Consider the following 23,907-nt stretch of genomic DNA (forward strand, 5'->3'; position numbering starts at 1 on the left):
AGAGAGAGAGAGAGAGGAGGGGCACAAATTGGACAAGTTTTTTAGGGGGGGGGAGGTGTGTGTGTTGGGGGTGTGTGTGTAAGGGACTTTAGAAAACAGCCACACACACCACAGCTCCATATGACACGGTGCTGCTGCCAGGCGGATTTCCAAACACCACCTCTCCTTCTTTTTTTTTTTTTTTTTTTTTTTTTTTTTAAATGTGTGTGTGTCATTAACTTTGCGCTTCCAAACATTTCCTCTTTAAGACTTGAGAAATCGCAAGAACTGCGCCACTTTTCAAATGCTCGCAGAAACTCGATCAAGGGCGTAAATAAAAAAAATTAAAGAAAGGGGGAGAGAAACGTGCCTGGTGCCATTCAAGCGGCTGATGCCCCCCCACCCCCGCCCCCCTCTCTCTGTTTGACTGCAGTGAATCATGTCACGCCGGAAACAGAAGAGACCCCAGCAACTCGTCAGTGCAGATCCGGGGGGCCCAAAGCTGCTATACGGTGAGAAAACACCACTTTGTTCATCCTGTTTAGACATTTGTATGTATATTGTCTTGTTGCTGTTTGTGGCTTTCACATTGACAAAAAAGCCAAAGAGTTGTTGTAAACTAACTTTCATGTCCTGCGAACATTAATTTAGGAAGTCATCTGATTTGACATTTTCAGACTTAAACCTATTTGGGCCACTAAACGAACACTTGAGGTGCTTCAGGTTGGTTCCAGTCAACTTGTCCCTGAGTTAAATGGGGCAGGATTAACTAACATACGTCTCTGTGGGGCCATTTTCATGAGCTGCCCATCCTCTTAGGAAGCCAACAGGCTGCTTTAGGAGGTCTTTAATGACTCTTCTAATGGTGAACAATAAGGTGCATTGGGCAGGGGGGGAAGGGAAGTCAGTGGTTTTTGGTAAAGATTAATCTTCCACCCCACTATTGTTGTCTTCTCTTGGCTGTTCATCCATACTTCTCTTCCATATGCACCCCTCTTTTTACCCCATTTTTCACCTTCACAATACCTCCTCCCTCTCTTTCGTTCCCTCTTCATTGACTGTATACTCCTGCACAGTTGGGGGTTCGCATGGATGAGAGGGGGGAAATGAACTCACATCCTTGCCAAGTTATAATGGGGATATTCTTTAAGCTTCAGTGTGCACAAGCCTCTTCAGGTAAATCTCATAAACGTGGAAGATTTGGAGTTAGCTGTGTGCTTCTTGCAGACAGGTTTTGCTAATCTCGGGGAAGGAATTTCGACGAGGTACAGTCTTTCATTCCATCACTATACCTCTCCAGGAGGGGAGTAGTTAGTTTGTGTCTCCATTGTTGTTACCCTCCCCCTTCCTTTTTCTTTTTTACTTTTTCTCACTCCGTGCTCAAGATTTTGAAAGAATTTGACCTGTGGGCGGCAGAGGTCAGATTAGTTGACCAATCAGAGCGTGTGGACACTACCCAGGACCCTTGGCGTGGCCTGACCCTTGGCCTCCACTGTGACGTAAGGGGGGAAGGGTGAATGAGGAGATGAAAGACGTTACTGCTTTTAGGAGGGGGTGGGTTAAGAGGGGTTATGGGTTGTCCTGGTGATGTCCATTGTCCTCTAAAATGTGTTGCTATAGCAGCAAGGTGGTCTGTAAGCCTTTTTGTGTGTGTGTGAGTACAAGATGTTTAAAGAGTTTTGCTCCAGAGAGCACAGATTGAGACAAGACATGACAAAGACTAGTGGACTGGGAGTTTCTTCCACTTGTTTATTTGCTTGTTGGAGGTCATTTCCAGGCAGGCATTTCTTTTGAAGCTGTAATTGTATCTTCTGGTATGCGCACCAAGTCTGCAAACTAAATTTTGTAAACAATAACTGGAGTCAATAAGACACACACGCTTTGTTGCTGAAGCGGAAAGTTTTCACGACTAGATTTAGTTTCCTGGAAAATAAACACACTGGGTTCAGGTTTTATAGTGTTCTTTTTTTTTTTCCTGTCTATCCTCAGATGACCACCTGAGCTTAAAGTCGCCATCCACATCCCTGGGCTCCGACGTGACCTCATCAGCGTCCTCTTCCCCATCGCCCACGCCTCTCCAAGACTGCCAGCCGCCTCTGGCCCCTCGCCCATCCCCTGGAGGGCTCCACGCGCCCTCCTTGCCCAGCGAGAGCTCACCTCCTCCCCACTGGCCAAGCCATATTGTTCCCTTTGCCACATCCCTCCCCAACACCCACTCTTCCCTCTCCCCGGACTTCCCTCACCCATCACTGTCTTCACAGACTCATTCACCTCCTCCGCTGGATCAAACGTCTGGATCCAGTAACCTGCCTCATCAAGGAAGCTCCCACTCGACAATGACCTCTCCACCAATGGGCAGCTCTGCCACCGCCACTACCTCCACATCCTCCTCCTCCTCTTTCTCCTCGCAGCAGCCTCAACCAGACAGCTCCAGTCCCGGTCAGCAGCAGGCCTCCACCTCATCAGGGGAACAAGTACATATTCAGGTCCCTCCGACACTGGCGGTGCTCTTGGAGGAGCTGAGGGTTCTGCAGCAGCGGCAAATCCACCAGATGCAGATAACAGAAGAGATCTGCAGACACGTCCTCAGGCTCGGTGGAGCTGTCTTTGGCCAAGATACTAGTGTACATGCTGGTACAGAAGGCAACCAGAAGTCCACTGGAGCATCCTCTTCATCACCAACACATCCTTCCTCTGCCACTCCAATAACCACAGTACCATCACTTCTGACTGGACTACCATCTTCTCTCTTCCCCCAACCAGCAGTCTCTAAATCAGGCACTTCACTTATTAACGGGGGCAGAGCTTTATCATCTTCAACCCCTAACTCACTATTATTATCGTCTTCTCCAGCTATTTCATCTACTATCAGTTCATCTGTTGCTTCCATTCACCCGCTTTCCCTTTCACTGGGCCTGACACCACGTTACCTGCACGAGAAATCATCCAACACATCTCCCTTTGGTCATAGCAATGGCATCAGTTTCCCAACTCCTCCCCTTCCTACAACCAGCCATCCTCAGGACCTTCAGTCCAGTTCACCTCTCACTTCTTCCTCCTCATCAGGACGCCCCCAGCATGTCTGTCGATTCTGTGGGAAAGTCTTGAGCAGCGACTCCTCACTCCAGATTCATCTGAGGTCACACACCGGTGAGAGGCCCTACCAGTGTCCTGTGTGCTTGAGTCGTTTTACCACCAGAGGGAACCTGAAAGCCCATTTCCTGCGACACAGAGAGCAGAACCCAGAGCTATCCCTCTCCCTGCTGCCACCTGCACTGTCGGAGCAAGCGCAAAGTGTCTCAGCGCCGACGACCATACCGAGGAGGAGAAAACGACGAGCCGATGATGACGAGACGTATCACGGAGTGAAAGGAAGCGTTCCTGGGATGACAGAGAGCATGGCTTTGGGATTACTATCTGGTGCGTCGGCTCGTCCATCACCGTCCTCCCTACCCCTGCCCCCCTCAGTGGACATGGCTCTTCTGTCCACAGCTCATTCACTGTTACAGTTAAACCGAGCCTCCGCTGCAGCTGCTGCCAGCACATCTAGCTCTGTACTGCCTTCTTCATCTCCATCATCCTCTTCCTGTGGTCAGTTTAAAGGAGCAAAGCAGCAGCGATTTGATGAAAACACTCCTCCTCACTCTGCTCACCACACGACGTCTCCGTACTCCCAGCTGGCACATCTGCCCAAGATTCTCTTCCCTGGAGGAGCCTCCCCACACCACCTTGCACTTCTCCGGCCCCCAGGCCACCCATCCACCTCCCACCTCACTTTGCCTCATCAGCTACCCTTCCCCTTCCCTCCTTTCCCCAAACCATCCACCTCGTCTTCATCTTCTCCCACCACTTCTACACAGACCTCAGACACATCTAAGCTGCAGAGGTTGGTTCAGAAGCTAGAAAAGCAGCCACAAGGCAGTTCCTCCTCTTCTCCCTCCACCTCTTCACAAACCACTGCTGAGGTCAATGGGGATCCAAACATCCGTGACATGACCACCACATCCAGTGCTTATCGTAGGGAAATGTTGGCCGCTCTTGGACTGAGCCCCAGTATCAGTGCTGCAGTGACCAGTCAGGGCATCTTAGGCTCGTGTACAACAACTACCAGTTCTTCCCCGTCCATGCCCACCACCCAGACAGCCAATCAGTGCGGAGTGTGTTTACGCGTCCTTAGCTGCCCCAGAGCTCTTCGTTTGCACCAGGCCACACATCTAGGAGAGCGTCCCTTCCCTTGTAAGCTCTGTGGACGTTCTTTCTCCACAAAGGGCAGTCTTAGGGCCCACTTGGCCACTCATCGTTCAAGACCACCCAATGCTCGTGCTCTGAACTCTTGCCCCCTGTGCCCACGAAAGTTCACTAATGCTCTGGTTCTTCAGCACCACATTCGCCTGCACCTAGGAGGACAGATACCACCCGACGAGGAGATCCCACCTGAGGATGCTGCAGAAACCAAAAGTGCTACCTTTGATGAAGCTGATGAGTCCTTCAACTCTCAATATAAACCACCACAGGTCCTTCCTCTGGCCTTGACAACAGGATTTAAATCTCCAGCAGAGACTGTTAACTCTGGGTCCACCTTTAAGCAACCCATAACTAATGATGATGATGCAGCTTTTGTGAATGTGATTGAATCTGAAGGCTCTGCTCACAGTGTTAGTCCTTTCCTCAGATGTAATACACCCTCGGCAGAAGTCGAGAATCTCTTGAGTCTTGCAGACAACATCCCAGCCAATGAAAGTTCAATAAACAGCCCCGTGCACTCAGAGGAGGAAACTCAGACTGACCTGGGCGCTGTCAGTTTGTTCAAAGCACCCTTAGCCAGCTCTTATTCCGTTGTAAAGAATGTAGACTCAGAATCAGACGATGTCCCGCTTTCCCTCTGCATTTCAAAGCCTGGTGCTGATGACAGTCTGGCTAATAACGACGAGAGCTATTCCATAAACGAGCCCAAAACGAGTCCCTGTAAAAACCCAAACCCTGCAGCTGTAAGTCTTGTACCTGTGCTCAGCTCTCCTTCTAGCCCAAGAGGAGCTGTCCCAGAGGAGAAGGAGGTTTCTGGCAGTGGACCACAGGAGCTGCGGGGAAAAGATGCTGCCCAGAGTGAAGTGAAGAATGAGCCCGCAGTATCTGGAAAGTCTTTAGCTGTGTCTAATCCAGAGCCGGAGAAGGATGCTCAGATGGAGGGTCATAGCCGGACAGAAAAACCTTCTGATGACCCTGAGACTCCTCCTGTGGCACCACCGCCTCCTCCACCACAGCCCCCTCGCCCAGACAAACCCTACAGCTGCTCCCACTGTGGAAAGGCATACGCCAGCCGAAGTGGACTTAAGGTAGGAGTACTATACAGTAATGTGAATATATTTCAGTAGAAATGCTAATTTTGTTTAGGTGTTTGAAGAGTTGTATTGTGTCTTATCAACAGGGGCATATGAAAACTCACCCTGGAGTGCCGACAAACACCCCCCTCAAGGCTCAAACCAATGAAAATGATGAAAATCACAGCTCACACGCGACAAGAACGAACTCCGGACAGCAGGAAGAAAAGCAAGGAGCGAACCCTGACAAAGGTGATGGCACAGATCTCCCAATCCATGTTGACTCTGACGTGAAGCCGGAAACTACGGACACCACAGCGTAGAGTCTTTAAACGACTACAGTCAGTTTTTAATAGATCCTGACAAGGGAATGTATTTTTTTTTTTTAATAGGATGAGATTTTTTTTTGATTGTTCTGTAGAGTCTTTAATTCTAATTCATATTTAGATTCTGTTTAAGGCAGATAGATTATTTTGTAGTACTATTAAAGAAAAATGATGTATGTAGTATTTCTATCTATTTTTGTATTTCAAAGACCACAGTGAGGCCTTATCCTAAACGACTTCATAGCGTTGTCATAAGAATGAACTGTTTGTGCTTTTCTGTTGAGCACATCATGTATATTATCGAGCAACTAGTATACGCTGATTATTTCTAAGGAGTGTTCGTTGTTTCCATACCAAAACTAGCCATGTGTTGTTGGCTAATGATTGTGTATATATGCGCTGTGGTTACACTTGTTGCCTTTTTATTGGTAATATCTTCTTTTTTTTTTTCTTTATTGCGATGCTGCTGAATGCATGTTTGCTGATGTGCTGAGTCGAGTTGCACTGCTGCCCAAACATCTACTAAACAGAACCACATTGATAATGATCAGAACTACAATCATAGCGAAGAAACAAAAAACAAAGGATTATTATTATTATTATTATTATTTAGGACGCAATTAAAAATAACCTGATCTCTTCCAGGTTCTAATATGATTTGAATACTCAAGTGTCGAAAAACAAAGTTCTCCCCATGATTCAACGGTTTCAACCTCCTTTAGCTGCAACTTAAAGTAGCCATTTTCTGTTTGATTTTATCAGTCGCTCACGTGGTTGTGGAGGAAATTTGACCCACACTCTTTGACATTGCTTCAGTTCATTGAGCTTTGCAGGCATTTGTTTTTGCTCAGCTCTCTCAAGGTCTCAGGTTGATGTCTGGACCATTGCAACATTTTTTTTTCTCCCCCAGCCATTCTGTTGTAGATTTGTGTTTGAGATCAGTGACCCAGTTTAGTCCAGGTTTTAGATGTCAGAAACTTGTTCTCACGTCTGACTTTAGAATACTTTGGTCTACGGAGGAGTTTATGTTCAACTCCACGACTGCAAGGTGTTCAGGTCATTTGGCTGCAGGACAAGCCCAAAGCATCAGCCCTTCGTGAGGCGTTTGTGCTAATTGACTGTTTGGTTTTCATTTAACAGAGCTGTGCATTATGGGTCAACATCTGTGCTCTTTAAAGCAGTTGTTCCCAACCCTGGTCCTCGAGGAACACTGCCCTGCATGTTTTAGTTGTTTCCCTGCTACAACACACCTGATTCTGTGATTTAATTACTTCCTCAAGTTCTGCTGAAGCCTCTTAATCACCAGTTCATTCAAATCCGGTATCAAAGCAGAAAAACCACTAAAACCTGCAGGATGGTGTTCCTCAAGGACCATTGTTGGGAACCACTACTTTTAAAGGATGTCGCAGGGAAACCGTTAAAACATGCAGGATGGTGTTCCTCAAGGACCATTGTTGGGAACCACTACTTTTTTAAAGGATGTTGCAGGGAAACCATTGAAACATGTAGAATGGTGTTCCTCAAGGACCAGTGTTAGTAATCACTGCTTTAAAGAATGTTGCAGGGAAACCATTAAAACATGTAGAATGGTGTTCCTCAAGGACCAGTGTTGGGAACCACTGCTTTAAAGGATGTTGCTCCAGAAGTTTTATGTTTTGCAACTTTTCACCTTAAAATTTGTGGGAAAGTGTTTTTTAGTTTTTCTGGTTTTTTTTATTTTATATTTTTATTTTTTAAGTAATGACCTGGTGGAGTCTGTTGCGTTTTTGTACAATTGAGGTTAAATTGTTTTGATTGTTGGAACCTGGTTAAGATCAGATCATTTTTATGACTCTAAAAGTGAAAAAATGGCTGTTTTTATTTTTTTTATTTTTTTTTTTTCATGTCTGTAGATGACAACTTATGTGAGCGGACCTGCGCTCACATCTGTAAAACCTTCTAACCAGCACATAAACTTTGTATTCGTGTTGATGATTCTTAAATGTGCAGTGGCGCAGTGGTTGGCGCTGTCACCTTCACAGCAACAAGTTCGCAAGTTCTCCTCCCAGCAATTCTGTGAGGAGTTTGCATGTTCTCCCCATACAGGTACTCCAGTTTCCTCCCAGACCAAAAGCATGCACGTTAGGCTGATTGGTAACTTTAAATTATCCCTAGGTGTGAGAGACTGAATGGTTTGTCTCTGTGTGTCCTTGTGATGGACTTGCGACCTGTCCAGGGTGTCCCCCGCCTCTCGCACAGTGACTGCTGGAGATGGGCACCAGCTCCCCCGCATCCCAGAAAGGGTAAAAAAAGGCGGGTAAAGATGATGGATGGTTGGATCCTGAATGTGTCACCCTTCCACCTCACACTTTGCTGAGAGTGCTCCTACACGAATCGTATCACTGGATTCCTGCTCTGCTCAGTCTTAGTATTTGTGTGCTCTGCCTTCTCTTTGTAACCCCACCCCTCCATCTTTTTTTTGTTTTGTTTGTAGCGATGACAGAATGTGTTCCCACGCTTCCCATGTGATGTTAAATAATAAAACAATGGCAACGTGAAGAGGACACTGGTTTGTTTCTTGAAGCCCCACGTCTGTGAATTAATTGATCTGCTTAAGCATTCTGTTTGCATGACTTCTGCTGGTTAGTTTTCTCTTGTTTGGTCCAGTTCCCTGCGTCTGGATGCAGAAAGGGGGGGGGGGGGGGGGGGTCTTTGTCTGAGGAGCTGGACTGGCTGTCTCCTAACTCTGTCCTTTAAGCCCTCAATGTCTTTTAATATGTTTCAGTTCCCCACCACTGTGTGTGTGAAGCGGATAATCGGAGCTTGTGTGAGTGTTATTGAGGCTGCAGCTGTAGAGGCTGCCCCCCCTCTCCCCACACCCCTCCATCCACCCTTTCTCTTTCATTTGCCTTTCATTTTCTCTTTCATTTCCCTCCCTCTCTCTATTCAGACCATCACCCCCCCTCCATCCATCCCTTTACCTCATGTAATGAGCTGACACACAGGAAGCTCTAATCCTCACACAATGACACCCCCTCTCCCCCATGAAAAGTGACTGGAAACGGGACAGGGGGGGGGGGGCAACAGGGACCAACCTGGTCCAGCTGTCCCCAAAATGGCCGACTTTAATCCCCCCCTCCTCTTAAACTCCCTCCAGTTTTTTAGCCTACAGGGGCTCCAGAAACCATGGCGACTGGTAACTACGGTGAAAGAATGGCCTGGGGGGGCAGGGAGAGGGACAAAAGGAGTGAAAGGAGCCATGTGTGAGAAGTTTGTCCACATGACAAGACAAGAGATGCGTCTCAATCAAAAAAAAAGTGAGAAAAATCCCTTTAAAAGTTCTCAGAGGACAGAGATCAAAGGGCTGCAGGTGTGTGAAGGCTTTGATCACATCACATCAAACATTCTCTGCTCTTAAAGGAGTCTGTTTGAAGCTCATTTTATTAATGACTTCTAGAAAACAGCAGTTTATTAGTCTTTGATTAAAGCTGCTGTTCAGCAGTGAACCCTCGGTTCAGTCAGTCAGGGGGGGCAGCTTGTGTTCCTGTTTATCTAAAAAAGTTAAATCTGGTCCTCTGGACATTCAAAAAAACAAAACAAAAAGCAAATCAACAAAACAATGTAGAAACGTTTCGTCTCTCATCCGAGAGACTTCCTCAGTCTGAGGAGCTGTATTCAGCTCAGTCTCTTAAATAGCACCGTCTCAGGGTGGATCAACCAGTTTTGCTGCTGACAACCAAAACCAGCTGATCACATGCTCAAGAAGGACCATCAGCCTAACAATGGATCATTAGCACACTGATGGCTGTTTACTGTTCACAGAGGGCTGAGTGATACTAGCAATCACAGCATTGTAAGAGGGGGACAGTTGAACCTAACTGGGCCTTCCTGAAAGCAGAGAAGAAACCCAAACAGGACTCCAGTCAGCCAACAGGTGAAAAGGAGGAACCCAGACCCAGACCAGTGGTCATTCCATATGTTGAGGGGGTATCAGAGAAACTGAGACGTTTATTTTCTAAACATAACGTCCCAGTGGCTTTTAAACCCCAAAATACATTACGGCAAAGACTGGTTCATCCCAAAGATCCAGTCCCCCGGCACAAACAGAGCAATGTTGTGTATGCTGTTCAGTGTCAGGAGGGTGATCAGTCTTACATCGGGGAAACAAAACAGCCACTGGCCAAAAGGATGGCCCAGCACAGAAGATCAACATCATCAGGCCAGGACTCTGCGGTCTACACTCATCTCCAGGCCAGCGGTCACTCTTTCAGGGATGAAGATGTTCACATCCTGGACAGAGAGGAACGATGGTTTGAGAGAGGAGTAAAGGAGGCCATCTTTGTGAAAAGAAATCGTCCATCATTAAACAGGGGTGGAGGCCTCCGGGTTCAACTGTCCCCCTCTTACAATGCTGTGATTGCTAGTATCACTCAGCCCTCTGTGAACAGTAAACAGCCATCAGTGTGCTAATGATCCATTGTTAGGCTGATGGTCCTTCTTGAGCATGTGATCAGCTGGTTTTAGTTGTCAGCAGCAAACTGGTTGATCCACCCTGAGAAGGTGCTATTTAAGAGACTGAGCTGAATACAGCACCTCAGACTGAAGAAGTCTCTCGGATGAGAGACGAAACGTTTCTACATTTTTTTGTTGATTTGCTTTGTTTTGTTTTTTTGAATGTCCAGAGGACCAGATTTAACTTTTTTAGATTTTTCTACCTGGATTATTGAGCATGCATCAGGATGTTCCTGTTTATATTTATTATTATTTCGACCTTACTCCGTACGTTTGTCACCGTCCTCGTTCCACAGTTTTTGTGCTATTTCAACAATCGTCAATCAAAACGTTCAGCTCGTTCAAGAGAAGGGCGCTATGACTTTTGGTATTGGTGCAACTTTAGCTTTTTGAAAAATGTAGCCTTTTCTACTTTCCTCATAGAAAATGACTTGAGCTCATTTTACATCCTTCAAATCTTTAGATGTGTTTACAACCTTTTACTGCTCCTTTCACTTTTTGTTCTGCTTCAGCTTCTTTCAGCTTCCTTCTGCAAATTATTATTTTAAATCAGCAAACTTCAGCTGTTTTTTTTCTTTCAGTTTTGTGATCCTTTCCCTTTTATTCTGCTAACTACAGCATTTTTCTGCTTCTAACTTTCAGCTTATTTCTGCAAGTTTCAACTACTATTTAGCTGTTTTTATGCTAATTTGAAGTTTTTCAGCCAAGTCCATAATGTTTGCACTCATTTAAACTTTTCAGCCTAATTCAGCAAAAATGTGCTCTCCACGTCATCAGTCATTTCAGCTCGTTTCTGTTTTTTTAAAGCTGTTTTTTGTTGCTGCTCATTTCAGTTTTTGTAGCAAATGTCGTAATTTTTGTGCTCATTTCTGCTTTTTCAGCCTAAGTGGGCACAGTTGTGCTCTTTCTACTTCCTTCTGGTAATTTAAGCTGCTTTATGACCTTTTAGCTACTATTCAGCTGTTTTTCCTCTAATTTTTGCTTTTTTTAATACATAATTTCCTTTTTTTGTGCTAATTTCTGCTTTTTTTATTAGTGTGTTCTTTCTTTTTTCTTCTGCTACTGTATCTTAGGCTTGTTCTTCCATTTCAGCTAATTTCAGCGCGTTCTTACAGAAATTCAGCTGTTTTCAGCAATAAGCGTTCACATTTTATTTTAGCAGGAAATGCAGTTTCTCTAGTTTTTATTATTAATTTTCATTCAGAGGATAAGTGAAAGTCGTCATCTTAACAGTGGCTCTTTATGTTTGAATATATGTTTACTAAAACGTTTTAACCCTTAAAGCGTTTTGTTTTAATCTGTCAAGTGTAACCTTTTTAATTTTACATTTAAGAGATGGAAATTGAAACACGACTCGTTCTTATTTTGAAGTGAACTCTAGACTACTGCAGAAATATCCCAGTGACTTATTTTTCTTTAAAATGAGCTCTTAAATTACTAAATAAAATGATTTGTGCTTTAATGTGTTATAACTGTCATTAATTAATTTTATTAAAGAATGTTTTGATTGGTTCTAACTTTGTAGCAAAAAGCAAACTAAGAGATAAACAAATAGATAAATAAATTGGATAATTTTGAAAGAACTGGTGCCATCTTTCAGATATTTATGCAATAAGTAAAGTTTGAATAATTTTGCGCTTTGAACACAAATAACTCACAAAAACACACAAAGTTTTTAAAGTTTTACATTTTCATTAAAAAAAAGTCTGTTGGCATCATGAGGAATTGCTTTAAAGTAAATATCAAAGTTTATTTTCTAAAAAAAAAAATGGTGAAAAAGCTATTTTTGGTCAACTGGGAACAAAAAAACGAAACATGAAATATTCAAAAAGCGTTCAATACAAAAACATGAAATAAAAAAATTAAAAAAACGAGTGTGGACATTCTTTGTTTTTATTTCTGAAAATACTGTCAAGGCTAATTATTTCATACGTTTAAACTATGTTTTCTCAACTTATTTGAAATCTTGAATAAATTGTGACCACACAAGTTTCTTGAAATACTGGTTAATCATTTGACTGTCAAAAATAAAAGCTGCATGTAAATAAAAATATAGCATAAAGTGACTTTGAAATTCGCATTAATCTAAATAAGTCATTTAAATAAATGTACTGTCCAGGCGTTTGTTGCAAATTAAATTTGTCTTTTCACATTAAAGCCACAAGAGGGCGCCATTTACCCAAATGGTTTAACAGTCAGATGCACTTTATTAGTTTTATGTATATTACATTATTAAATCTCAGTGCATTTTCTGTTATTCATGAAATGTAAAATATAACACACAATTGTTAAAGTTTGCATCCTAAAAATAACAAAGTTTTCATTAAAAACTTGTTCCAATATTTTAAAATTATATTCTATAAGTACAGTATTACCAATAATAAAATAGGCTTGTTTACTTCTTTAAGTAAAGAATGGTTTTAGAGACTTTAAAAATTTAATGGTAATTTAGAAATTTAAAAATGAATAACATTTTAACCCCTACACAAACTTAGAATATAGAAACCATTATAGATACGGATTAGATTAAAGACTCAAAGAGGACATTTACATTTAAAAGATGTTTCCATGTCTTCAAAACACCAAAGATTTTTTTTGAATTGGTGTAAAGGTCTTACAAGCTACAAAGTAAACTAAATAAGATTTTAAAAAAAAGAGTTAAATTTATACATAAATGAGTAAAATAAAATAATGTGTACCTTTATCTATACAAAAACCACTATTTTCTTAACAAATGCTCACAAATACATTCAAATTCATGTAATAAAGGTTAAGTTACAACAAAAAGAAAAAGAAAAGTAAAAAGATAAAGAGGTCTGTTTATGAAGTAAAGTTAAATTTCTTAAGAGTTATTGCTTTTACGTTTCTGATTATTTAAATTAAGTTTTGCACATATGTAATAGGCTATATGTTTCTAAGCAGTTTCTTTAGAAATATTAAATGAGGGGATTTTTTTCCACTCCATTTCATCTTGTGGACATAATATTTTGCCAGGATTATAATTAGATTAACTATATATATATATTTCATCTGAAGAAAAAGCTGATTTGTTAAAGATGAGCAATATTTGTTATATTTGTAATATTTATCGTATTTATTGTGATAATTATCGGCCAATCTCTAAACTCTGCATTTTAGCCAAGGTTCTAGCTCTCAAATCAAAAATTACCTGGACTCATTTAACATCTTACCTCTCCATCAGTCTGGCTTCAGGAAACAACACAACGACTGCTTCACTGAAGGTTCTTAATGACGTTGCTGAAGCACCGGATGCTAAGGATTATTGTGCCGCACTTATTTGACACTGTGGATCAGAACATCTTGTGTCATAAACTCTCAGAAATCAGTTTCTCAGAACACACCATTGGTTGGTTCTCTAACTATCTTTCAGACCGGAGGCAATGAGTTCAACATAATGGTACTTCCTCCAGTTATTTAACAGTCAACAATGGTGTACCACAAGGCTCAGTCTTAGGACCCACCCTCTTTACAATCTACATAGATAATGTAGGTCAGAGCATCCTTGATGCATCCTAACATTTCTATGCTGATGACACAGTTGTTTATTGTTGAGCTAAAACTGTTGCTAAGGCTTTCCAGCCTTTGCAATCCGCATTCAACATCATCCAGACTGATTTGTTCCGCCTCAAACTTGTCTTAAATGCCAATAAAACCAAAGGGATGCTTTTTTCAAACAGGAAGTTGGTCCCAGCAGTTCTTCCTCTGAATTTATCCTCAAATGATGTCCCCATTGAGTTTGTTGATTCCTATAAATATTTGGGTATCTTGGTCGACTCGCATCTCTCTTTTAAGCTCCATGTGGAAAACTTGATAAAGAAACTGAAAGTTAAACTGGGTTTCTTTTTCAGAAACAGATCCTGTCTAACCCTGAATGCTAGGAAACACCTTGTAACTGTAACTTTCCTTCCCTCCATTGATTACAGTGACATTATTTACATGAATGCTCTTACAAGAACCCTGCAGATGTTGGATGCTGTCTATCATGGTACACTAAGATTCATAACTGACTGTGATTATCGTACCCACCACTGCACCCTGTATTCACTGATTAACTGGTCATCATTAACTTCACGCAGACTCTCTCACTGGTACATTTTCATCTTTAAATCACTTCCTGGTCTGTTGTCTTCATACATCTCCTCCTACATGTCTCTGCGTGAGTGCAGCTACAGCGTGCACTCTCAGGACATTATTACCTGCAGTGTTCCCTCAGTGAGGACTGAACTTGGCAAAAGGGCCTTCTCCTACTCCACTCCTGTTTCCTGGAATATCTTACAAAAAGATTTGAAGCTCTCGACCTTGACCTCTCTAAGTGGCTTTAAGAACCTGTTGGACACCTGGCAGGGTCCAATGCAGACATGTTCCTGTTTTTAGTTTTCTACATTCGCCTTAGAAATTATCTGTTTTTGTTACACTTTTTGCCATCTTATTTAAAATCTGTACGCCTTATTGTTGTCCATTGTTGTCATCATTCTTTGTTGAAATCAGGTCTCTATTGTAAATGAGTCCTCGAGGCTCAATGGGATTTACCTGTCTAAATAAAGGTTGAATGAATTTGTATTAAAGTTTGTCAGTCAAAGTGGACAAGATGTTTCCATGTCTTCAAAACACAAAAGTTCATGCTCAATAACCCAGATATAAAAATACAACATTGTTCAGTCGGGTCATCTTTTTTTTTTTTTTTTGCTGAGACGTTTCGTCCTTCATCCAAAGGACTTCTTCAGTCCGACAAGCCACCAAAAAGAACAGCTGTCCGTGTCTTATTTTTGTTGTTTTATTTTCAAGCCATCAGATGGCGCCATTGTTCAATGGCAAACAAATCAGGACAACTACCATTTCATAATATAATAAGCACACGTCTATTTTTTTTAACCTTATGTTAAACAATATTAAAAATTTAGCAGACCTATTTTGTTTTTAAACCTTAACTTGTTTTTTACATATAGCCTAGCTTGTTAGCATTAGCATTTGAAAGCAAATACCACACGTTGTCATTTATCAGTGTATCTCTCATAATAAGTGCCTTTTTTTTTACTGTAAAATATATTTTTTACTTGTTTTATTGCGTGCCTTAAAAATGACTGAATCAGTGATTCTGGCAGCAGCACGCTTCGCTTTAAAACACTGACAGCACCTGTTTGTTGTTGACATTTTCATGCCAGGCATTAATAATCGAGCTGAAAGTGACTCCGAGGACCCAGAACTGCCCCCACCTCCTCTGACCCGCTTCCTTGATAGTAACTCGTCACAAAGCAGAAGCATAAAAGCTGCAAGAATCAGCTGGTTGAACTCTGGAGGAAACAGCAGGAGGAAGAGGAGGTTCATCCACTGAAACACAGAGAACAAGGATGGCTCAGAGAATCAGACATCATTTATGAGCATTACCAGGACTGGTGCAGTGATTTTACACACCTGAGAGGAGCAGCTGGACCAGGTGGGTTTTTCTCCCACAGCTGCTGCTGTAATGGTTTTAAACAGGAGGATCTCTGCTCATCACTCAGCTCATCATTTATTAACTTGTAGTGCCATTTGAAGTGTAAAAGTAAGGGAACCTTCTGTATTTTAGGTTGAAAACAGAAAAGCGGAGGTGCAGAGCTGGACACGATGTAACCAGGTGAGTCATCTATAAGATCTGCCTCATGACATTTACATTATTTGTCTTTACTTTTGCTATTTTGCCTCTGAAATAATCCTTATCACGATGAAGAGTTGAGTAGAGAGGTTGTTTTTTTGTCTGGATCCAGGATGTAAACTTGGGCACATGAAGAAGTACTTATCAGCTGCCCTTGGACCTTGCTCTCTGATTCACCTCGCTGCTTCTGTGACTTCGGCTCAATCTGCTGTCCTTCTCTGGAACGACTCCATGAAGAAGCCACGTGCTGCTGTTCTGCTGCTGGAGGTATCTGAACCACTCATCCTCTCACTTTCTCCCTAAAAGCTTCACTTTGACAGCTCGTGCTGATTTTCATTCACAGTTTCGGACTAAGTAAGGTTTTTTTTTTTTTAAGTGTGTGTGCTCATCAGGTTATCTGGACAGGTTGGATGATCTTGAGCCTCACCAGAACTTGCCAGATTAATTCATTTCATAGTACATTGTTCTATCTACCTGTAGGTCTGTATCTTTAGGTGTGTATTTTTTAATGCAGGCGTAGATCCTATGTTGCTCATTTACTGAACTTATGTTTGTTTCTCATCATAAGGAGGACATCAAAGATAAAACCGATGAAACGGTTCAAAAACAAAGTAGGGAAAAAGATGTGCGTCGTCATTTTCTCATGCGAAATTCCTTTCCGATTTCATTAGAATCAGGAGAGTTTGAGAACTCTATAGCCTAATAATAATAAAAGACAATATTTTATTGTTGGACCAGTTTAGTAATAATATATGTAGCCATTTTCCCATTCAAAACTTCCTTCACGTTTAATCACGTTTAGGTTAATTCCTGGAGCCTAGTAACACGAAGAGAAACTAAATTATCATTGTTGTTCATCAAGGTTCAAGTTTGGATCAATTGTCACTAAAATGTACTTCAAGGTTGTTCTTTATTGTCATTTGCTTCACATGTGGTACATGAGGTGGAACAAAATTATGTGCTCAGTGTCCCGGTTACATCCAAAAAAAGCAAAAATATAAAGTATAAGAAACAGTATACAAGGATATAAGATATATGCTAAACAATGATAATGTAAAATAATACAATATATTAAACAGCAGCATGAACATAAGTCTGTTGTGAGCAGATGGGTATGGAAATAGCAGCTTAAAGGTAAGAAATCAGCAGCATGGATAATCAGATAAAGTGACATCACCAATGTTTTTTTTTCTGGTTAGGGATTTATGAGTCTAACAGCTTCAGGGTAGAAGCTGTTTCTCAGTCTAGTGGTTCTACACTTAATGCTCCGTAACCTCCTGCCTGCAGGGAGCATAGCAAAAAGTGTGTGTGCTGGGTGAGTGGGGTCTTTCATGATGCAGGTGGCTCTCTTCCTGTAACAGGAGGTGTAGATGTCTGTGATGGTGGGGAGGCTGACTCCGACAGTCTTCTGTGCAGCCTTCACCACTCTCTTAAAATAGTAACCACTGTCTTCATCAAAACTCCATTCACTAAATTTAAGGCCATTCTGGAAATCTGGAGCCTATTACAAAGAGACATGCCGCTTTCACAAGTTGTTATATATCATCCACCAGGCTCCTATGCTCAGTTTTGTCTGAATTCTCAGACTTCTTAACTGACTTATTACTAAATACTGATAAAGTCATAACGATGAGAGATTTCAATATTCATGTAGATGTTGAACGTGATAGATCAAGCATTGCCTTTAAAAATTTAATAGAGTCAATTGGTTTTACCTAAAATGTCCACACATCTACTCATTCACATCATCACACTCTTGACCTGGTTCTCATTTATGGCATAGAGATTAAGGCCTTAGTAATGCATCTTCAAAATCCTGTTTTGTCTGATCATTTTTTTAATAACCTTTTAGTTTAAATTAAATGACTACACAGTCACTCAGAGTAAATTTCACCTTAGCAGGTGCTTATCAGAAAACACTGTCACCAAATTTAAAGATTCTCTTTAATCATTTTCCTCTGTCTTGCAGAGTAATACATCAGACTTAGATCATCTGGTTGATAAATTTACAACTTCTTTGCAAACTTCACTCGATAAAGCTACTCTGCTGAAAAAGAAAGTAATCAGTCAGAGGAAACTAGCTCCTTTTTTCAATTCTGAGTTACATACTTTAAAACAGACATCTAGAAAGCTGGAAAGAAAATGGTGCTCCACTAATGTTGAATAATTTGGAAAGATAGCCTGCTAACTTATAAGAAAGCTCTCCATAAAGCTAGAACTGTATATTATTCATCTTTAATTGATGAGCATAAAATAACCCCAGGTTCCTTTTCAGTACCTTTGCTAGTCTAACGAAAATCCCATCTCTGTTGAAACTTGTATCCCTACAACTATAAGCAGTGATGACTTCATGAGATTCTTGATAAATAAAATTATTTCAATTAGGGAGAAAATTCAAACCAATCTTCCTACTATCGCCTCTGGTTCCTTATCAGATGAGGCAACTTTAAAAATGTCACTAGAACCTGATTTATGTTTGGACTGTTTTTATCTTGTTGAACACTCTGAGTTGTCAAAAATAATAGCTTCATGCTGGAGGTTTCTTCCTCATGAAGGAGTTTTCTCTTTCCACTGTCGCCTTCATGCTTGCTTACTAGAGAGTCTGCGATGAAGTTAAACTCAAAGCTGTCTGCTCCTCAAATAAATAATGTTATTAACTTACTTTTTATGCATATGAATGTTTCTGCCCGGTGCCCTGAGATGACTTCTGTTGTGACTTGACACTATATAAATAAACTGAATTCAATTGAAAACTGTTCTTGTTATGGGTGGCACAGTGGAACAGTGGTTAGAGCTGTCGCTTTGCTGCAAAAAGGTCAGACGCTCGCCTCCCTCATGGAGCATTTCAGTGTGGAGTTCACATGTTCTCCTTGTTCATGCATGGGTTTTCTCTGGGTACTCCGGTTTCCTCCCACAGATCAATACATGCTGATTGATGACCCTAAATTGTCCCTAAGTGTGAGTGACAGAGTGAATGGTTGTTTGTCTCGTTTGTCTCTGTGTCCCTGTGATGGACCTGTCCACCGAGTCCCCCGCCTCTTGCACAGTGACTGACTTCAGCTCCCTGCAATCTTGTAAGAAAATGGACAGATTGATAGACTGTCATTCATCAAGGAGAAACTTTGGATGGATTAGCACAAAAGAGCAATATTTGTTTTATAATTCAAAACTCCATTGAGATTTAACCCAATTTAAACAGATTTTAGAACTGTGGAGCCAAAGATGGAGAGACATTTACTTACTATTCATCAATAATTAGATGGACTGAAACAGACAAAAGTACCAACAATATTTACTGTAGGTATGACATATTTCTCATTCAAAAACTCAATTTACTTTTAATTTAATTTAAAGTAGTTCTGGAAATCTGGAGCTTAATCAGATGAAGAGACAATTATGTTTTTGTGTGTCAAAGATAAAATGTGGATGGACTAAGAATTACTAAAAATAAATATTGTTCTTCCATCCATTCTCTTACGCTTATCCAGGGTCGGGTTGTGGGGGTAGCAGCCTACAGTAAGTAGGGAGGCCCAGACTTACCTCTCCCCTCTGTGTAGCTATTTTTCTTATAAAATTTACCATTCCTTAAAGTAATTCTAGATATCTGAAGCCTGTAATAACACGGAGAGGCATATCTTATTTTAGTTATTCATCAAGAAAAACAATTTGGTAGTTTGGCTGAGAAAAGTACTATAAAATATCTGTAGTCATTTTTTTCATTCAGAACTCCATTCACAAATCATCAAATTTTAGGGGAAATCTGTAAATCTGGAGTGTAATAAGACATGGAGACAATAACTTATCGTCGCTCCTCATGTGGAGAGGCGAATGAACATTCTGCCTGAGTCGTGCGCCTCATCATCAAACTCTTCCTCCGCTGAGGATGATGAACTTTGGAAATCATGTGACCTGTCACTCTGCTGACACTCTTAAAAACGTGGATCTGTGGGCGTCTCTGTCTCTGTCAGGTTTTCCTCCTCGGCTTTATGGCTTCTGACGAGGAGCTGGTGTTTTCAGGCATGTTTGCTCCCCCCCTGTCTCTTGGTAAATACACTCAACCTTAAAAGGCCATTTGCCGTGCGGCCTAATGGCTCTCCGATCCACCAAACTGCTGTCAAATCCAGCAGAGTCCACAGCAGGGTCGTTATATTCGTTTTCCAGTTTGTTCTTCGGTTAGAGCCCGTGGCATGTAAATATGGTTTTATATTGGATCGGCTTAGAGGTGGATTCAAACGACACAAGCGTTTGTTGCACGTTTGCTGTATGAGAAACTGGTTTCCATGGTGATGCTGATGTGACCTTGTGTGTTGCTTCCACAGATGGCGGGAGATAAACACAGATAACCGAAGGGAAAGAGTCAATCGTCGGCCTTGCGTCAAGGCAAAAAAAGTTGTTTTGTGACTGAAGTTTCATCCTAATAAAAGTGTTTGACAAGTGAACTTGAACAATGGCGTCCTACAGCCCTGTGGCCACGCACGAAGGGGCCAACGGGGGCCCGCCGTCCGTAAAATCGGAAGCCTCCGAGGAGTCCATGAAGCTGAAGAAGGAGATCTCCCTCCTGAACGGGGTCTGTCTGATTGTGGGGAACATGATCGGCTCGGGCATCTTCGTGTCCCCTAAAGGCGTCCTGATCCACAGCGCCTCCTACGGCCTCTCCCTGGTGGTGTGGACCATCGGAGGGATCTTCTCCGTGTTCGGGGCGCTGTGCTACGCCGAACTGGGGACCACCATCACCAAGTCTGGAGCTTCCTACGCCTACATCCTGGAGGCCTTCGGAGGGTTTCTGGCCTTCATCCGCATATGGACGTCCCTGTTGATCATCGAGCCGACCAGCCAGGCGGTCATCGCCATCACCTTCTCCAACTACATGGTGCAGCCCATCTTCCCCACCTGCATAGCTCCGTACGTGGCCAACAGGCTCCTGGCTGCTGCTTGCATATGTGAGTACACTTCAGGGGGGTGGTGGTGGCATGGGTTAAGTCTGTTGCAGTTTCACATCTGAGCATGTGAGCGTCTGGGACTGGAGAAGTGAAACGTGGTGACACCAAGGCTGCGGTCAGCAGCTCTTTGTGCTGACTAGACGAAAGAGGAACTGATCCATCCTCAAATCTTAAGTTGGGAATAGTCGGCGGGGGAAAAACTATTTTACTCAATTCAAGAAGCAGTGATTTGCAAATCCTGCTCAAGTGTGAGAAGTCATGAAAAAACACATTTTCCTCATGAGTGAGACAAAATCTCTCCGTATTGATTGGCAAACTTACACCTAAACTAAAATATCAAACTCCTCGAACAAATTGTGGAAAAACACTTCAGCTGCTGTCAAAGTCACACAAACAGCTGATTAAAAATACGTTTAGATAATTTTAAAGAAGAGTTTTGTGGAAAGGTAAATGAACAGTTAATATCTTACCTGTTCTAGATAGCTTTTTGAACCTCATTTGGGATATATATATTTTTAAATATCCGACAAGACTCACCAGCTGATGACTAGTTTAAATGCAACAAGGGCTGAAGTGGATCGCTGCCACTGTAAAACAACTCTGACCTCAAATATCTGATAGCTGCTCGTGCAAATACAGCTTGTTGTAACGATTACAGGCCAGCCTGGGGGTCTCTTCAGGAAAAAGTTGTTCAATATTTTGGTTGGATTAACTATTAAATGTGAAACTAAGAGCGATGTACAGGTTTAAATAATAGTATTTGTAAGAACTGCTTTAAAACATATAAGTTTAGCATGGTATAGGACAGTAAAGTCCAATTTGGACATTGGTCTGCTCAGACAAGCAATATTAGCTCATTATTATGGTCCCACACATTCCAAAGTGGGTTTTGTTATCCATCCATCCATCCATCCATCCATCTATCCATCCATCCATCCATCCATCTATCCATCCATCCATCCATCCATCCATCCAACCAGCATTTTGATCAGGGAGGTCCAGACATCTCTTCCATAGCCACCTCTTCCAGCTCTTAGCCGAGAGACATAGTCTCTCCAGCATGTCCCGATACTTCCCCGTGGTCTTTTTCAAAATGGACATGCTCGCAACGTCTCCGTAGGATGGCGGATTGGTCCTAGGTGACAGGTCAAAGAGCGATTCACAATACGTATATGGACAGAAGACAGCAAGTAGTTCAATGTCTCTCGCACGGACGTGGGTTAATCGATGAGCGCCTGGTGACCAGGCCTCTATTCATGGGGCCCGGTCGAGCTCAGCCCAACTGAGTTTCGTGGGTTTGCCTACCACCTGCAGGAGGAGCCGTACGGCCATACACCCACCCATGGGTGGCAGCCAAAGACGTGGGCCTTGGTGCTCTGACCCTGGCTTACCAAAGCCGGCACTTAAGATTTTAAGTAAAGTAAAGTGCTATGTGTTGTCATCCTTGTATGTTCCCATACAATGGTGAAATTAATTCTCTGCATTTAACCCATCACACCTGGGGTACACCCAGGTGGAGCAGTGGGCAGCTATGTAAGTGCCCAGGGAGCAATTAGGGATTAGGTGTCTTGCTCAGAGACACTTGTTTTAAAGCAAAATCCAGTCTTCACTAACGCTATCATTTAAATCTTTACATTGATATCAATTTCACAGCAGCCACTAGCACATCAGTCCTGTCATATTTAAACTCTCTTTTTCCAAATTAACGTCATTCGATGAGCTATCTACAAGATATTAAGATAGGTAAGCTATTTATTGTTCAGAACTTCAAAAGGTTCAAGATGTCCCTTTAATTCCTCTAAGATAAGCACTGAAAGTCAAGATAAAGTATGACCTCACTGTGCTGGTTTGTGATCGGCACCACTCATTCAGCCACCGTCCAGCCTAAAAAGGAATTTCATGTATGAGCACACCTTTGAATAAGAGCACACGCACGTTCCACGCACCGATAAGCTCTGCTCAGAGGAGGGTTTGATAGCTGTGAGGTAAAGTCCTCACTGCAGGGAGACTCTGACCTGAGAGGCTGACAGAATGCTGACAGCTCAGCACATGAGCCAACCATAAAAACCTGCTTCCTGTCGCCGACTGTCTCACTGAGGAAAATACGATGAAACAATAAACTTCACGTGCAGTTCACTTCTTCCATTTAGTCAAAAACAACAGCAACGAAAACAACCTGAAGGATGACCCCGCCCACATGCAGTGCAGCGGTTTAGGATGTTATCAGTCCATTAAATGGACATTATTAGTTGTTATCATCCCCATAGGAAGCGTTCAGACTGTTCCCTCCTACTAGGTTTAAAGTTACGTTTTTATCCGTGATAATCTGCATCGCGTCTCACGTGTAAAACCGGAAGTGTATTTTAGTTAGCTTAGACATCTGACCCTAAACTTAACCCCCTTACCCTTGACTCTTAACCTATATGTGACCGTATTATCAGCGATATGAACATACCTTTAAACCTACTAGGAGGCAGAGGAGGGGCAGTCTGAACGCTACGTATAGGGATAACAACTAATAGTGACCATTAATGGATGATAACATCAGACTCGTTGAATCTTCACTTTGTCGCAGTCTCCTATCCTGAGCAAGCATAAAGGCAACAGTGGAAAGAAAAAAACTCCCTTTCAACAGGAAGAAACCTTTAGCAGAACCAGTTTCAGGACAAGCAGCCATCTGCTTTGACCGGCTGAGTTTGAGAGGACAGGAAGGAAGAACAGATACACAATGGCAGGTTCAGGTGTAGATGTAGCTCCTTTTAGAAGAAAGACCAAAAAACAAGGATAGAAATAATTACAAATGCAAAACAGGTTGAGCAGAGTAAGTAAAGACAGCAGCAGAGTGAAGTAATGCGGTCAGTTTGTCCTCCAGCAGTCTAAGCCTATAGCAGCATAATAAGGGATAGCACAGGAAACCCAAGCCAATCTAACTATAGGATTTATCAAAAAGGAAAGTCTTAAGCCCAATCTTAAAACTAGTGTGAATAGTAAACCACTGGTGAACTAGTGAACGTTAAATTCAATATAGATATACAGTATAACTAGAAGAAATGTGGAATATCATGCATCATAAACAAGAAATACCAGTTTTTTAGACGAGCAATGCTCCCATCCAATTCTTTATCACAAACAGCAGCTCATAACATTTGTTGTTTCGTTCTGAGTGTGATAAGTTTTGTTTTATATATATATGTATATGT

The 23,907-nt window shown here is 42.0% G+C and overlaps 2 protein-coding genes across 2 annotated transcripts in view; both read left to right on the top strand.

Moving 5' to 3' along the window:
- Window positions 1-331: 331 nt before the first annotated feature.
- Window positions 332-5,754, top strand: si:ch211-212k18.5 (sal-like protein 2). Its single transcript, XM_037683790.1, has 3 exons — window positions 332-491; window positions 1,969-5,312; window positions 5,405-5,754. The coding sequence occupies exons 1-3, from the start codon at window positions 419-421 to the stop codon at window positions 5,618-5,620; spliced, it is 3,633 nt and encodes a 1,210-aa protein (XP_037539718.1). The 5' UTR covers window positions 332-418; the 3' UTR covers window positions 5,621-5,754.
- A 10,192-nt stretch (window positions 5,755-15,946) lies between these two features.
- slc7a7 (solute carrier family 7 member 7) overlaps window positions 15,947-23,907 on the top strand; it is an 18,963-nt gene continuing 11,002 nt past the window's right edge. The window contains exons 1-2 of the mRNA XM_037675211.1: window positions 15,947-16,034; window positions 20,087-20,707. Coding sequence (XP_037531139.1) covers window positions 20,215-20,707 — 493 coding nt within the window. The 5' untranslated portion in view covers window positions 15,947-16,034; window positions 20,087-20,214. The remainder of the gene's footprint in view (window positions 16,035-20,086; window positions 20,708-23,907) is intronic.

This window comes from Nematolebias whitei, chromosome 1 (genome assembly GCF_014905685.2).
Source record: "Nematolebias whitei isolate Nwh7 chromosome 1, NemWhi1, whole genome shotgun sequence".
In the NCBI taxonomy this organism is placed as follows: domain Eukaryota; kingdom Metazoa; phylum Chordata; class Actinopteri; order Cyprinodontiformes; family Rivulidae; genus Nematolebias; species Nematolebias whitei.